At 37.1% G+C, this 17,882-nt stretch overlaps 1 protein-coding gene across 2 annotated transcripts in view; it reads left to right on the top strand.

The window, feature by feature from the left end:
- The window catches only part of CERK (ceramide kinase), a 44,618-nt gene that overhangs the window by 11,025 nt on the left and 15,711 nt on the right, over positions 1-17,882 (top strand). For both annotated transcript variants that reach the window (XM_050900273.1, XM_050900280.1), the window contains exons 4-7: positions 1,951-2,076; positions 2,557-2,620; positions 6,453-6,598; positions 16,357-16,431. In XM_050900273.1, the coding sequence (XP_050756230.1) occupies positions 1,951-2,076; positions 2,557-2,620; positions 6,453-6,598; positions 16,357-16,431 (411 nt within the window). The remainder of the gene's footprint in view (positions 1-1,950; positions 2,077-2,556; positions 2,621-6,452; positions 6,599-16,356; positions 16,432-17,882) is intronic.

Raw genomic sequence — 17,882 nt, forward strand, 5'->3', positions numbered from 1 at the left:
TTTGATGTATCTGCTTTTTTGAACTCTTGAGAGCAGCTTATGCTCAAAAGTTGAGGGAGCTGAGGGTTGAAGTGTCTCATTCTTATCACTACTTTTGTATCTCACATATTCGCTAAGTTGTACTGAGTGTTTTACTCAGGAATATAGGTGTCTTACAATTTTGCCCAGATGTAAATTATTTTCACAAAATAATTTAGAAGCTTAGCACACATTAGAAGCTTAGCAGAGGTTTTAAATGACTGTAGCTTTGGAGAAAGTAAGGGGCAGATGTAAGCTCGGAGATTTGAGATACCCTAGAGATCTGAGAACAAGGAGTGTAGCAAGTGGAAGATTTATGGGTGGCTTTTTGTGTGTCTGTCTCGCCTTTCTGGTCTCTCTCGTCAACAATGTGCCTTATGTAGTAAGAGTTCCCATTTATCATTTCTGGGACTCTTGGACATCTCCTTCTTGGAAGGCTAAAAGTAGTTTTGCAGGAGTTCTTCCTAAGAGAGATACCTTGATAGACGTCAGGGGGTGGCAGGAGCAGAGCAACTTCATGACAGAGGGGAGGTCAAGGATGACCATAGCACAGGCAGTGCCCTCACGGGCCAGGGTGCAGTCCTACTGTATCTGAGCAGGGTGGGCAGAGCAGGGATGGGGATAGCAGCAGGTCCCATTTACAGCCCAGATGAGATAAAGTAGTCAGGTCCGTCTAGGGAGGCCAGACAGGAGCAGCAGGAGATGGAGCTGGAGGCAGGACTGGAGATAAGCTACCTACAGCATAGGTCTGAGGTCCATCTGAGACACAGCTGGAGAAGGGACTGGATACAAATACACCTACGATGTGACTCAAGCAAGTACTTAAGGCTCACAGAATAAAAATGGATGTTTAACAAAAAACATTCTTCTGAACAGGCATTGGAAGCATGCATCTTACTAATGTTTTTGTTTTGCATACGTTACACGAAGTATCTGGTGTCCAATAAAATATTTCAAAAAAAGGGGTTTGTGCACCCATTCAGTACACCTGTGTGGGATGTGGCCTCTGTGATTTGGTAACAAACTATTTCAGAAAAGGTAACAGGTTCTTAGAGAGGGTGAATGGTGCTTTGGGTGTGTGGCAGCTTTTAACCATTCAAACAGTCTAGCTTGGGTGGATTTATTATGCAAGTGTGGCGATCTAATACCTCTGTTTATTCTTTCCTTTTAAAATAACAATTTAGAATGCCATCTGAGGAAGTGGAAATGTTGTAACAGGTCTTTGTTCTATACAAAAAAAGAAGGCTCTCTAGGTGCAGCAAGCATTACCGTTTTGTATATCTGTTAGTACAGAGGTGTAATAATTGTTTTCATTGCCATCACCAATGTAAATCCATAACTATTTGAACAAACTTGAGGTAGTAATATCAAAGGTGTTTTCTGGGGGGAAGGGGTTACACTATAGGGCAAGCACTTGCTGTGCGGCATGTAGTCTTGTGAGGTGGTATTCTTGTGTCTTTATCACAGAAAAGAAATGCATTTTAACTATGTTACCAAAGCAAGAACAGTGTTTAAATAAATTACTGTAGAAGTATTTCTATGTATGCTTCACTCACAAGTGCCTTTCCTATTGCTGCCCTTGGTTTGTCTTTTGTCTTGGATGCCTGTGATACTAATGTAATTTAGTGGGAAGGTACTGCAAGAATAATATGCATAAGAATGTGAGACATGGAGTCAGATGAAATGATTCTGAATTTCACCTGCTGTCTTATTACCAATTTGTTCAGTACTGTCAGTATCCTTAGCATAATAAAGAGGATAGATGAAGCAGGTTTTTATAGCTCTTTGATAAAGAGTTAGAGTTATAAGAGTTAATAAAGAGTTATAAAAGGCTTGTATGCTGTGTTCACTTTGATGTTTGCAGGTTTGTTTTTGTAGAATTTTTGTTTTGTGTACAAAAGCAGTATACTATGATATTTTTCCTTACTGCAGAGTCTAGACCAAAGCAGTTGCTTGTGTATATTAATCCCTATGGAGGAAAACGACAAGGGAAGAGGATTTATGAACAGAAAGTTGCTCCACTCTTCAGTCTGGCTTCTATCTCTACTGATGTTGTTAGTGAGTAATGAATATTTTAATTTCTGAATAAACACAGTATGAACTCTTTAAAACATCTCTGAGTAGCTTAAGTTCTTTCTGTTACTTACCTTTTCTTACTAAGGAAATGAAAGTGGTAGAGAGGGAGTGTTTTCTAATTAAAGCATAGGTAGCCAGATAAATGGTGACCGTATATCAATTTTCTGCTTACTAAACTAAAACCTCTAGTACTTCTGAGCTATTTGAGCTCTTCATTTATAAGATACTGCCATTCTTCTCTTTTTCAGTTTCACTGTTAAAGCCAATTGTTCATTTGCACAATTTTTTAGTGAAATATTTTTGCGTATGTACTGCAGTGCGTGTCTCTTTCAATTTTTTTCCTTGGCATAAAATCTTTTGAAACACATTTTATGGGCGGGCTGTTTTATAGTCACATTTTTATAATTGTATATTATATACCATTTTATAATAGTAATTTTTAATGTGTTTATTTCTTCATAGTAACTGAACATGCTAACCATGCTAAGGACAACTTATTTGAAGTTAATATTAATAAATATGATGGGTAAGTAACTTCACTTGCCTTTTTTTTTTTTCTTTTCTAGCTGATATATTCTGTAATCTGTCTGTTCTTGTCTCTAATTTAAAATAGTAGCCTTCATTGCTGATATGTTTATTGCAACAGCTGAAAGTTCTCGGGCATATTCCTTTCCACAGGAGATCCACATTTAGGAGTATCAAAGGAAAACTAAACTTTTTTGGTAAACCTGTTCAACACATGGTATATTCAAGTGTACTGTAACAATGTTTGCATGAGATTTGTGTTCAAAAGATGAACGTAAGATTAATTCTGCTTGTCCAGAAGTTGAGCATTCTGTGATAGCTCGAAGGCTACCCTGAAATGTTTTGTGTTATAGGTGATCTTGACATATACATGAGTCCAGAAACTGCATCAGTAGCATTCAGCCTGCGTGTAAAAACCATGAACTGTTTAAAAACGTTTCAGATAGTTCTTCTTGCTATATAGGACTGTTCAAATAATGGCTACATCATTTGGCTTTATTTCTGTTTGTTCTGTTGTGGAATTACTATTTTAAAAGAAGACCTAACTAAATGGTGAAATTGCATTCCATTATTAAATCTGCTGTAGAAGCAGAATATTTCAATAAATAAGCTAGTCATTCCAGTTTCCAGTTCATGACATGAAACAAGTTACATGACTGGAAAATCATGAAAATGTATGCAGAACCTATGCAGATAAACTCTCATAACTACAGTATTTTAAGATAGTATCTTGTTGTGCTTGTTGACTGGTACATTTAAACTGCTAAGTTGCAAAAATAAAACACAATCTTTTCAGAGTACTTTTTCTAGGGGAGCAGATCTGTATGCATTGTATAAATTGAGTGAGGGTATGATGTTGACAAATTGTGGTAGTAAGAAACTGCATTCACAGGTTGAGTTCCTAGACTTCACCCGCTTTAAAATGAGTTGACTTTAAGCAGTTTTGACTATACTGGGATTTTTCTTAATTTTGCAGAAGTGCAAGGAGGGAAACTGGGATCCTAGAAACACCTAGTTAGTTAAGATTTTTCCTTTTTGTTTGACTTCAGTGATTTGAAATAGATAATACTGACAGTTGGTGAAATTCCAGTACAGAGCAGAAAAGGGAAGCAAGTGAGCCCATGTCCACTCCTAGCAAATTGTTTTTTACAAGTGGCAGTGACCAATTGTAGTGGTACCTGAAGTGGTTTTGGCAGATTCAAACAGCCTCTTATTGTAGAAATTTTTTGTTTGTTTGTTTTGGTGGAGTTTTTTGGTTTTTTCTCTGTAACATGACTGAGCTAAACAATTGGCCAGAGAACTGCATCTTTTTAGAACCTCATGATTCTTCTATTCCCAGGCTGGGCCTTAATGGCAGTTAGCTTGGGAACTGCAACCTGTCTTTCCAAGCCTGATTTTTGTCCATCATGTACAAGTCTGTTTCTGTGGTGAACAGTGACGTTAGGAAGGAGTTCTTATATTAATACTACTTTTTAAATAACAGATCACATGCTTATATGGAAGATTTTAAAAATGGTTGAACCGCATAAATGCGTGTGTTTCTTCCAAGTTTGATTGACTCTTCTCACATACAGGAAAAGCTTCTTTGGATTTTGACATCTAATTGTTGTTCACCTGTCCTCTTAGATTGGTTCTAATAAGTGGCTTTCCCTTCATTCAGTGATGAGTTTCTTCGTTTAATCTCCAGATTCTCTATTTGGCAAGGCCATGCCTGTAATTTTGGAACTAGATACAGGATTCTTAATGATAACCACTTCACTGCTTTCCAAGTGTATTTACGTGAGACAGCTTATTTAAACCTCTTCTGCGTGTTTCCTGTTTGTTCTTCCTATTTCCCCTTATAAGAATTTCTTATGGTGAGTGTACTAATCTAATAGCTCAGTGATAGAACAGCTTCTCTTTAAAGACAGTTACTTAAAATATTCATTCAGTTACAATATAGCAGGTTTTTGTACATCATTGTGCAGAACAACTAGAGCGTGCTGTAATATTGTGCAGGTAATGACCATGTTTAGAATAAGTCTGACATGTATGAATCACTGTGCTTCCTTATCCATATGCCTGTTGCACAAGCCTTTGTAAAACTGTTTCAGGTTCGTTTTTTCCTAGTTCTTGAATTAGTTCACAGAATGGTTGAGATTAGAAGGGACCATAGTTCTTTTAAAACTTGTGTTGTGGACTTGCTTCTCCTGAAGTCCTTTAGCATATGTAGTTTACTGTTACCATCTGTCTAAAAAGTGAAATGCTAGTCCATTAGAAAAATAAACCCAAAATGTAAGAATCACTCTAAGATCTCTCTTACAGTAGTTCTTCACTAGGGACCTTCACATGTGTGACTCGCACACACATATGACTCGCACATTGGTCATCTGATGTTTGCAATGAATTTGCTCATGCTAATATTGTGTATGTGAACTTCTTTATATGTCAATATTTACCCTTGATAGGTATAGACTTTCATATAATTGTCATCTTTGAGCCTTGATATAATATTTGTTATAAATAGAACACTACTGAGACAACATTGACTTTGAACTGACGTGGAAATTTTTGTCCACTTAACCTCTTTCTTGGAGTCTGCGGAGAAAGATGAGACAGGCTAAGTTGAGGAATAATGTAATTAAGCTATGAGAAGAGAAATTAATTATAAAAATGGAAAACAAACATCCTTTTCTTCCTTCTCTCCTAGTCTCTTAGGTCTTGACTTAGAGTTGGACAGTATATTTTTAACACTGTCCTCTCCATTCATGAAAAAATGACTGGGTTTTTTGAGGCTTTCCTTCTGCTGAAAATACAATAAGTAAATTTAAATCATCAGTACTTAAAAATTGAATAAACTAACTTGTCTATGAAATAAGTGCTCATTCTGCAATATCTGTTGCTGACTATGTGGAAGAGTAAGTATTAGTTTATGCATTGGAAATGATTGCTATAGATAACAGTAAACTTTCCTAAACATGTATGCTGGGGACTACATGCATAACTTTGGATTTGTCATGTGTTCCTTTAAAATGTATTTAGTTTAGTTTTTCAGTTAAAGAATGTTTATGCTTTTAGAGTTCAGGGTGTGCATTTGATTATTGTGCATGAAATGTATACTGCTGTAAAATAGTCTTTTACTTCCTAGTATTTGCTTGGCTGTGGACTCTCTGCTGAGCTTTAACATATTGAGGATCTGTGTAGCTGCTGCACCAGCTCTGACCTGAATTAAGTTTGCAAAACAAAGTTTTGCATCTGGTAACATTTAGAACTCTGTGTTTCATTATGAATGGTTATGTAGATATACATGACTTCTGTCTGTTTGATGGAGTCTTGGCATGTTCAAAAGAGCATGCAAGCATGCACTTCTGTTTTTTGACTTTCATATAATGTATATCCCTATTAAATTAATAGTGTAAAATATACTTCTGTCTGAAGCCACAAAAGTTAACTTACTTTTCCCTTTTTAGTAAAGGTACCCCATTTCCATTTTGTTTACTTAGAAAGCTGTATGTACAGTCCTGTTCATTGTTTTCCTTGTATAGTGAGTTTCCACTGATATTTGTCTGTCTGCACACAGCAATAGAGGATAAAGGGGTTTTTTTAGGTTGCATTCCAGCATTTTTTTCTAACGTTACAGACATGTCTAGGTGCATTTGTAGTTGCGTAGCTTGAATTTTTTTTTTCTGCTTTTTGTTAGTTGCCAAGTTGACTGTGGGCTACTATATTCTGTAAAAATGGAGGAGGAGAATAGAACAACTGTTTTTGACGTGCCCAGTGCATGCCCTAAGTAGAACACTTGCTGTGTTGTTTATTGACTGTTAGTGTGCATTCTAATTTGTGTTTCCTGGCAGTGTTGTTTGTGTTGGTGGGGACGGCATGTTCAGTGAAGTGATGCATGGTCTCATTGGAAGAATGCAGAAGGACTCTGGCATAGACCAAAATAATCCCAAAGCACCGTTAGTCCAGTGCAATATAAGGATTGGCATAATTCCTGCTGGTAAGAAAGGGTTAACTTTCAGTTTACTTCATTTATTCTTGAAATTTCTTCTTACTCATAACTTCTTGAATTTAGGCCTAACTGTAAGATATGAGCAATGATATTCCATAAAGACACCTAGCTAAAGCTGTTTGTATCCCGGTATAATTATTGATCACATGCAATTTTATTTGGGAAGGGTACTTTGTAAAGGAAGTCAAATCTTAATGTGCAACTTTAGAATTTAATTACTTCTTTTTTTTTTTCTTTGTGGCTTCTTGTGTATTAATACAAGATAAGATATTGACAGTAATACCTTTGCCCATCTGAACACATTAATGAGTGGAATTTACTGAACAGAAACTTACCTGATAAATATTTTTCCAGTTCCAAATGCTCCACAAATTTAGTTAGAATTGTAACGAGAACCTCCCACTGGTCTGCCAAACTCCAAACAAATGCTAAGATTTCTTCTTTTCCCCTCCCACCCCCCAGTTGTCATCACAGAAAGCATAAGGCACCTACAGCTGAGGAACAGTCCTCAGGTTCCAAACCAAGCTGCAGTTTCTGCGCCTTTTTAGAGGTGCTATACCTTCACAGTTCTCGATGTCAGCCACTTTTCCAGGCAATCCTGACTACTGTCATTGAGAGGCATTTGAGAGAACTCATTCTTGGAATTCAGGTCTTTGGTGATAAACTTACTTTTTTATTGACCATAGGTACAATTTGGATCAATCTTGCTGTTAAATCTAGTGTCCCAGGTGTTACCTCACCCTGCCCAGTTGGTCCCCAAGATTTCTTCAAAAGTGGACTTGGAAGATGACTCTCTCTTCCAGTGTTGCAACTCTTTAATAGCATCTGCAATTTTGAGGACTCTGGAAAGACAAATGGACAGTTCAGTGTCTTTTCAATGCTGTTCTCTTTTTCTTGCCAGATGCTTGAATTTGAATTAAAGAATTGGGATATGAAATAAATATTATGAGCTTCTGACTAGAAATAAAACACAGAATTTATGAGAAAATTTAGCACAGGTTGTAAAAATACACCAACTGAAATAGCATATTTATACCTTCAGGCTTTAGGTGACTGATTTTGTACTCATTATATCTTTGTGAAGAATGTATCCAAACTCAAATGGTCTGAATTGTTGCTTGGAAGAAGCTTAACCCTTTCTGCTTGCAGTACAATAAGGGTTAGATATCTAAAAGTTGCAATGTGAATATCCCCTTATGGTTTTTCATACTCCTTGTTAACTAGCATATTAAGGGTTCTGTATAACAGAATTACTATATTTAAGTATATTCTGATTTTATTTGTTAAAGCTTTGTATTAAAATCATTTGTATAGTAAACTTAACAAGAATAGGATCTGAAGTGCTCTACCCTTTGTTTCCCTTATTTGGATAAATTTCTTGGACTAAAGGTTTTTGGTTACGTGGTTGGTTTCAGAAGATTTTGCCTACTGGTGATGTTAGTGGCCATAAGAAGATACAACTGAAAAAACAGAACCTCACTATTAAGAGCTGTTTCTTTGTCCTTAGGAAATTAACTGTAAGCATGTTAAAGTTGAAAGATGAACCTTGCTTTTTCAGCAGTTTCTTAATGCATTTTTTCCAATTGCAACCAAAATGTATGATCTTCACTGATATTAAAATATTGCTAACATGTATCAAGTCTCTTTCTTCTCTTAAATACTTTAGTGTTTTGTTTGTTGTGTTTTGTCCATTGTAGCTGTTTGCTGTTTGAATGTGTACTGCATGCTCTGTTCCTTGAACTAACATGAGGTACAGCCTTGTAGTCAGTGCTATGATTCAAATATTTTTTCCAAGTCATTTATTCAGATCCCTCAAAAATTATTTATAATGGCATATAAGGAAGCTGGCCTTGAAGTTCTATTAATTAAGTTTTTGGAAGTACAGAGGATAATACATGTCTTGATCTGTTTTTATATTGTACAATATTTAAAATGAGCCATTACTGAAAGTATGGGAAAAAGCTTATTTACTGAAAAATTGAGTCAAATGACTGAACAAAACTTAACCCTTTCTTAACACATCTAGCCATCACAGGGACCTTAAATTGTGTATGAAATAGCCAAACCCATGCATTGCAGTGTGGTCAGGAAGGCAGCAAGAGTTGAGGTTTGTTTGTTTGGTTTTTTTTTTCCCAGCCCTTGGTGAAGCTGTTCTCTGTTCATCTTTGCTTGATGTAATGGAGCTCCCACCATGTATTGACCCCAACAGATCCCCTAGTTCCCAGACTAGTGCAAGAAGTCTGTTCCAAAATAAGTGAGATCCTTAAAAAGACTTTTTTTTTAACTAAACTGACAGTCCTAAAATTCAGCAAGTCAAAAGGAATGATGAAATATAAATCATGCATCTAGAAAAACTTCATCCACGATGTTCTTTTTAGTTCTTTATAACCAACCTTTTTCTTAAAATCCTAAGAACTCATTAATAGGTATTGAAAACAAACACTACCCATAGTTTAGAGATTAAGTTCTAAAGCTCTGTGTATCTTCTGCTACATGGAGACAGTTTACACAATAAGGACAGGAGCCTGGGGTAAGGTGACACTGAATCAGTGTTTTTGCCTTTTTTATCATTGAGTTCCTAATGTCAGGCTGTGTTAACAGAAACATGGCAGGTTGTGGTTTGTGGTTGTGATTAAACAGTGTCTGTATTGAAACTAACACTCAATTCAGCAGACTTAATCTTTACTGAGAAACTGTCAATTTAATTGTACAAAGGTGTGAAATTACAAATGAAAGATTTAATGCTAAAACACTCATCTGTATGACCGTTTTTGAGTAATTAGCTTTATTTCATAGGCAGAATCCCATTGTGCAGGCTCATTTTTTTTAATGTTGGATGCTACTTGTAAATCATGTGTCTAACTCTCTGGAGCAAGCCCCTGCTTGGCCCCCCCCCCCCCCCCCCCTTTTTTTTTTTTTAACAGATGTGTCTGTTTCCAGACAGTCTATTTCCTTAGTGTGCCTTCTGGTTAAATACTATTTATTCTTATGCTTTACGGTACATTTTTATTAAATAAGTTGTGGTTTTATTGACATGAATAAAGGCTTCTACTCAAATGGCAGTTTTGACTTCTGAATTTCTCTTAGTTGAAGCCATTCTTCAAATCTGCCAGTGTAAATTGACTGGTTGCTGTTGTAAACAGATTTGCTGTTAAGAGTCCTTAGAGGTTGTAGCAACCTGACAAAGTTTTGCACTGTGATGTGGTAACTACGAGTCAACACACCTACGAAAACTTCTGTTTAGTTATTACTTCCTCGTAGTGCCATCTAGCCTTAAAAGCACATTCAGCCGTGGTTTATCAGTGCATTCAGAGTGGTAGTATGCCTCCATAGAACTTAAAAACAGAGAATCATTTCTCTTGGGACATGTGGCGCTGAGGTTTCATCCACATGTTTTAGTATTAAAATTATACCCTCTGGAGTAAGCCAAAGTAATTTGTTCTTCTTACTAAACCTGGCATAGAACAGGAGGACGAAGCTGTCAACTGCTGTCGGAGGACTCTTTAGTAAAAGAGAATTGATTAGATTAAATACTCTTATGATCTCAGCAGGTAGAAAAAAAATAATCCTACTTCTCTCTGTGCTGTGGCATAATATTAATGCATTAATTCTTCCAAAAACCAGGTCTGCCAGCCTGCCCTGGGGATAGGGGAAAATCTTCCAAGCACTAGGAAAGATTGAGTAAAGTGTAGATACAAAGTGTTAATTGCTATAGTGATTTAGGCTTTTAGTGTATCCAGATCCCTCTCACTTTTGTTGTGGTCAAGGTATGAACTCTGTGTCGTGGTTTAGCCCCAGCCGGCAGCTAAGCACCACGCAGCTGCTCGCTCACTGCCCCCCCACCCCTGGGATGGGGGAGAGAATCAGGAAAAAAAAAAACCTCCTGAGTTGAGATAAAGACAGTTTAATAGGACAGAAAGGAAGGAAAAACAATTATAATGATGATAATAATAATATGACAATAGCAATACTAAAAGAATTAAACTATACAAAGTAAGTGGTGCACAATGCAATTGCTCACCACTCGTTGACCGATGCCCAGTTAGTTCCCGAGCCGCGATCCCCCTCCCAGTTAACTCCCCCAGTTTATATACTGGGCATGATGTCATATGGTATGGAATAGCTCTTTGGCCAGTTTGGGTCAGCTGTCCTGATGGTGTCCCCTCCCAGCTTCTTGTGCCCCTCCAGCCTTCTTGCTGGCTGGGCATGAGAAGCTGAAAAACCCTTGACTTAGTATAAACACTACTTAGCGACAACTAAAAACATCAGTGTGTTATCAACATTCTTTTCCTACTAAATCCAAAACACAGCACTATACCAGCTACTAGGAAGAAAACTAACTCTGTCCTAGCTGAAACCAGGACATCTGTAATCTCTAGGATTGAAGCATGTAGTATGATTATAATCAGCATGTTGATGTGTAGCTGTAGAAGTTAAGACAGCACAGGCTTCTTACGTGAAGGTAGGATAGAAAAATGGTGGGGGATTCATTCACAAACTTAAACCAGATGCAAGTAAAATCATGAAGCATGACTGGACTCTTATACTACGGTCATCTAGGCTGTAAAATTTCTCTTTGAAAATGTGTTAAAGCATAGCATAAAAAGCTATCCAATTCTCTTTTTTAAATGACTCCAAGTGACGTGTCGACAGCCTTCTCTGTTACAACATTTGTAATATTTAATGATCTTTGCAGTTTAGTTAGCATCTCATTTCAAGGTTCAGTATGTCCAGTTTGAAATCTGAAGTGCAATGTTTTGTGTTCCTCCTTCAGCATTTTAAATCCATTACACTTCTGGAAATGACAGTCTTCGAGCTAAATACTGCATTTAATATGGTGGGGCTGCTATGAAGACAACTAAGTCAAGATTACCTTTCCCTGTGATGTTAATTTCATCTCTTAGATTTGCCATTATTGTATTAATCCATTTTTGTTGTACTGTGGTACTGAACTTCTGCTGAAGTGATTATCTACCAAAAAAACCCAGACCAAAGTCCTTCTGAACGGTTCCTTTTTAAGCCAGTCTGTCATTCTGCAGATGTTAAACTTGGTTTCTTGGTTTCTGGATGCAGAAAGGAAGGTGTATAAAACTTTGAGTAGGAATGTGACTGTATGCCCAGGCCGTTCATCTCTCCCTGTAACAGTAGCTTCTCCCCTTACTTTTGAATTTGTCAGATCCTTGTCATTTAAATCATTTCCCAGGAAAGTCACCATCTAAACTTTTTCAAAATACTAAATGCTGCTTGACCAAGAGTATGCAGTTACGCTGTCATTAGCATGACCCACCTGATATTTTGTCTGTGAGGTGAGTGCATGGATTGTGACTTCACAAAAATACTGCAAATGTAGGGGACCCCCACTGAAGTTGTTATTCTGCCTGTTTGCAGTACAGAATCCTGTTGCCATGCTAATTTGTTTCTGAGGATTCTGTGTGTGCTATGGGAGCTCCTGCCCCTGTCAAGGGTATCTCACATGGAGCAATGCTCATGGGCACTAAAAGCATTTCTATTTCTTTATTAAATTCACTCTTTTCTATAGGATCAACATCTAGCTGACTGTTGCTTCTGTCATCTGCTTAGTTTAGTACTTCCAGTTCTTTGGAATTTGTTTAGTTTTCCGTCAATAAAAGCACAAAAATGAATACTTATAGCCCACAGCATGTTTGTGTTTTGGTTTAAGAAAACTTAGTTGTAAATTAGTAGTCTAATAATCTTTCAGATGATTAATTCTAGCACTTTGATTTTTTTTTTTTTTTTTTTTTTTTGGTCCACAGACTCAATGGCATGAACTCTTCAATACAACCAGTAAATCATCTGGTTTTGCTTGTCACTTTGGTGGTTCTATGACCAATTTAAAGCTTGTGAGGTGGTGTCTGAGCACATGTCCACATGACTTGTCTACTTGCAAATATCTGGCAATATTTGCATGCAAAGGGGAAATCTGGTGATTTAGCTGTGCTGTATTCTATGTAGTGCAGTCCATCACTTTGGTTTCTTTAATCTTGCTTTAGCAAAAATGTTTTATGGGGAGTACATACTCTTTAAATACATATCTTGATCATTTCTCTTTGTGATTAATTAAAAGGAAGGATTTCCTTGATAATTTTTAGATCATTAGATTTATTTGTTTAAAAAATTACAGTGTTTAAATTTGTGGAGGGAAAGAACGTAGAAGAACTTGCCTATATAACAACTGTGTGGCTCTATGATACCTCCTAATAACAAACATACTTTGGGGAAAATGGGTAATGAAACAGGGCTCTAGTGTACATAATGTATGGTAAAGATTCAAAGTAATTATACTTATTTTAACAAAGACTAGTTGATGTGCTCTCTACACACTTCATATTTTTAGTAGACTCTAATATCAGGGTATCTGGGATGAGAGCTTTCTTTAGCTGGGAGATTTCAGACATTTAGTTTGGGATTCAGCTATCTACATATGGTGGTATGGTCCCACCATCGTTGAAATGTGCTAGCCCTATGCAAGACAACTGTTGTACTAGAGTAGCAGTTGGAAGCCAAGCAGAGTAATCTGCAGCACTTGAACACTGGTGGTTGGTGTCATTTTAGGTAATGGAGTTACTCGCCTTAGGGTGAGTTTCAATTTGAAATTGATACTCAAATTTTCATGCTTACATTTAGGTGTGTGCAGGTGAGATGGGCTTCTAAACTCATGTTATAGCCAGCAAGCATCCAGTCAATACAGTCACTAGAGCCTGTAGGTCTTGTGTTGCATCTGCCTGTCTTGTGCAGATGTCTTGCTTCCTAAGACCCTTCAAATGGGGCCTGTGTATGAGTACCTTGAATCAAGCTCAAGCTGCCATCAGCATTCCTGACAAGATCTCCTTGACCAGAATGGAAGCTTTGATGTTGTCTGCAGTGTTACATATACATGTGTAGCTACTTCTAAGTGTCTTAACCTGAAACTTAATCATTCCCTTGCATGCCAATTTTCTTCTCTTCTAGCACACCAATGCAAAAATTAGTTTCCACACTGAAGATCTTTCTTTTTTTTTAATGAATTAGGACTCAGTTAACAAGCAGTCCAACCACTTTCTTCACATTTGCATGTAGTTCTGTGCAACCCATAAAAACCTCTTTTATTTTCCTTCATTCAGTTGGGCTGTTGCCCTTAAAAATCCCCAAAGAAAATCTATGTAATTTTTCTGTTGGTTTAACCAGAACAAACAACATCTACCACCTAACAGTTGAGAGTCATGCTCTATGAAAGCTTCTTGCCCAAATTGAGTGCTCTGGCAATCCTAAGCTATTAATCAAGGGATATTAGTCAAGCTGTATTTACATTCTAATCCTGCTTTCCGTATCAGATTTATACTGATGAAATAAGCCAGATTTTGGTGGGGTTTGCGTGTGCATCCACTCAGAGTGCTGTTTCAGCAGCACAGTAGATTCCAAATCTATCCAAGACCCATGTAACGGTCTAGAATTCGTGTTTGGTTATGAAGTATTCAAAGAGGGTCAAATCCTTAGTCATCATGAACATTTTTGTGACCTTTAAACTAGTACTGTTAGGTTCATGCTTGGTGTGGTGTTATGACCAGTTTTATGCTCTTGGAATGTACGTAAGGAATGATACCGGTTTTGTTGCTCCATACTACCAGCTCTGAGAGAAAAAAACGACGACATTTTACTGTTTGTAGTTGGTACTCCACTGGCATGTCTGAGAGAGCAGTGATTTGGCAGTTGGTAAACACTGTTGTTGTCTTCCTCAGTTTCCCATTTTATAATCTCAGAATTGATTTCAGACTTCAGATCTAGTTTTAGCCCTCCCTTGCTAGTTAATGAATAGAAACAAAAATAAGTTCTATAAAATTGCCCAACAGATAAATCAGCTTTTAATTGACTACAGAAGAGTGTAGGGAGATAAACCTCTGGTGTTAAAATGTAGCTTGCATGAATTCCCCTCTTCTCCTCCCACCTATAGCATAAGACTACTTGGAAGCTCTGTTTACATCAAGATAAATGTGACTAAGGTAATTCTAGTAGCAGAATGCAAACAGATCTTGAAGAAATGAGAAAGGTTGGATGAAATGTTAGGCCTGTACATTCAGCAGTAGAAGTTCAGGTCAGATCTTTTAGAGGCTATTTTTAGTGGCTATTTTTTTGCTTGTTTGTTTTTCTTTTGAAAAGTAGTGAGAATTTTCTTTTCTGCCTAACTGAAATTCATGAGTGTAGGAGGCAAAATGAAACAAAAAATTGGCAGTAAAGTATAGCTTCAGTATCTGAACTCTACTTAATATTTTCTGCTATAAAATTCCAAATGTGGCGTGATAACTTCATCTGTGTACTTTGTCTGTTACGATACTGAAAGAAATTGAAGTCCCATTTCCTGTGCAACGGCATATACTTGTAATGGTACACTTGCACATCTTGAACCTCAACCTTGTAGAGAGAGATCTCTTTAGTCATACTGTTTCTTTTGTTCTGCAGTTCTGTTATATTCTCTTTAATTGGCTCCTAGAGCTGCTTCTTGTTCACTGTGGCAGGCTTCCGCATAGTGTTTACTTGATAGAAGCTTCTCTCATGCCCTTCACTGGTAGGGGAAGTGGTGTCCATTTCCTGAGAAGTGAGTTGGAGGGGAAAGGATTTTCTCTGCTCCTATTGATAGCTTTATGTGCTGACTGTTTTCAAAGTGAGAAAGAATCAAAAGTGGATTTTAAATAGTGATTGCTTATTCCTCCATTTTTAGTTTTCTATTTCAATTTGATTAGGCCTCAGAAATTATGTACTCTGTATCTGAGCTGCTCTACATCTAGTGTATCAGTAGCAAATCTGAGAACATATAGATGGACAAAGTAAGTTTTTGTTTTCAGATATCCAGTCTTGACTTTAAAAGAATTCAATTTCAGGGAAGGGATGGGAGAAACTACAAGATAAATTTGGAGTTAGATGCTGCAACAAAAACACTTTGGTATGTCTGGCCCTGACTTTCAAGTCCCTGCTGCAGAGTAGGATTCAGAACCCTACATTAGGCTCTTAGATTGTTTTTTATAGGGATCAGGGAGAATTGCCTGTCTCTGAACAACACCTAAAATACTGAGTGGACGTACTGAGTGAGGAGTGGCCTGAAGGTAGTTAGTAACAAAGACAGAATATAGGTGAAACCTGAAGCTTCCCCCCTTGTAGGTATTTTGCTCAAGACTGTCAAGGCACATCTTTGTTCACTTTGCTCCCCTATCTATAAACTAAATCTTGAAAGCAAGTGTTTACTAATTTTCAAATAATAGAACCAAGCTGGAGTTTCTGGTTTAAGATGCAGCTGGAGGAGGAGGGGCTGTTGACAGTCTGGAATTTAGATCACTCTCCCAAAAAACAGGAGACCGGTCACTTCTCTACATGAGAGCTCAATGAGTAAGAAATCTTAAGCAAAGGAGAATCAGTATATGCCTTCCTTCCCCTCCATCCTTAATTGATAGAAAAACTGTAATGTAGTCCTGAAATTTTTCATGTAAATTAACTTATTTCCCTTCACTAACTGCTATATATTTATTGCTTACATAGTGAAAATCTTTGTACTTTGTATGGAGAGAAATAAATTCTACTTATTGGGCGGGGGGGAATGTTACAATTTAAATCATAGTATTTGCATCCTTGTATTTACTTTGTTCCATAAAACAGAAGGGGGCAGGCCAAAGGAACAGAATGCTTTTATTTGGAGGACCATGCCAATAATACTTGTTTTGAAAAGATACAAATTAATCTCTAGGTTTTTTATTTTTCAGGATCAACAGATTGCATATGCTATTCAACTGTTGGCATTTCTGACCCAGTAACATCAGCTCTTCATATTATTGTAGGTGGGTGGTCACAGTTCACTGTTTTGTTATGAAAATGATTAAAATAGCCAAAAATAGTAATTCCATTTAGTTCTTTCTATATGTTTGTGAAATACAATTTGAACATAATAGCTGAGTTGAAATACTAAGTTTTTGTCTGGGATTTAAGTCTCTGATATGAAATACAGGAGGTTAAAAATTAATTGCTTTCTCTACTGTAATTCATTGTTTTCAAGGGATCATAATGCTCTGAAATTTTATATCTGATGCTTAAGTTTTCATGCATTCTGGCATGCTTTTGAAAATGGTAAAATACAATAAGCAGTGTAAGTCGTTGCACACTCTCTCTCTCTCTCTCTCTCTCAGAAAGCTATGAGAAGTGCATGTACACTTGAATAGTAGTATTTTCTACTAGTTGCCCAATTGTCCTGTGCAATTCAATGCTTCCATGCCAAGTTAGAAGTATGGTTTCTGCTTGACTGTAATTAGCTGATAATTCCCCATTTTTACCATCTGTAAGTCATGTATTTGAGGAGGAACTACAGAGGAGAACAACTACTCTCAGTAAACGCTTTTTGATATGTTGTCATCGGTAGGGATGCTGACTTGCCACTTCTCAAAGTCCTCTAGTAATGGAGTCCCTGAACTGCATGGGGGCTGAAGGAGACAGCTTGGCATATTCAGTGCATTGTGATTTGTGATGTCCATCTTATCTTGCCACATACTGAAGAATCATAGTCACCCAGTTCTTAATACTGAATTTGAAAAATTGTGCAAGATAGTCTTCAGTTATAACGATGTTGCATAAGCATAAAGGATAGAATTTCCAAGTGAGGATTATTTCATTATCACTTGTTATTAAGTGCTTAACAGTTGCAATTTTAGGAGCTGGTGTTGCAAAGGTTTACACGTGTGCTTCTTTGTTACTAACCTATGGTTAAATCTGTTCAGCATATGTAGCGTTCAGGCCATTGGACTAGGATTAGAGAGAGATATGGACTTAGTATATCATAGTATTTTAGCTGGATTATTAAATGTGCGTATATACACATGTATTTAGATTTTTAAGAGTGTTTCTCACTTACATAAAGGGTTCTTCACAGTAGTCTGTGATGGAAGGATGAGAGACAATGGGCATAAACTGAAACAGAAGAAAAAAGAAAAAAAACCCAAACCAAGGAAAACCCCAAACAAGTAAAGAAACCACACCCCACCCCTCAAAACCCCCCACCACTCCAAAGCTTACACTATGAGGACATCAGAGAGGTGGTGTACTCTCTGTTCTTAGGGATTTTCAGGACTTGACTGGATAAGCCCTGAGTAACCTGATCTGACCTCATAGCTGAACCTACTTTGGGAGATTTGATGAGAAACCTAAGGCCCCTTCCAGCTTGAATTATCCTCTGATAGTATGACATATAGGATTATGTAGTGTCCGGTAGATGTACAGATACTGCATTGATCTCTTCTAT

The sequence above is a fragment of the Gymnogyps californianus genome, chromosome 1, assembly GCF_018139145.2.
Source record: "Gymnogyps californianus isolate 813 chromosome 1, ASM1813914v2, whole genome shotgun sequence".
NCBI lineage: Eukaryota > Metazoa > Chordata > Aves > Accipitriformes > Cathartidae > Gymnogyps > Gymnogyps californianus.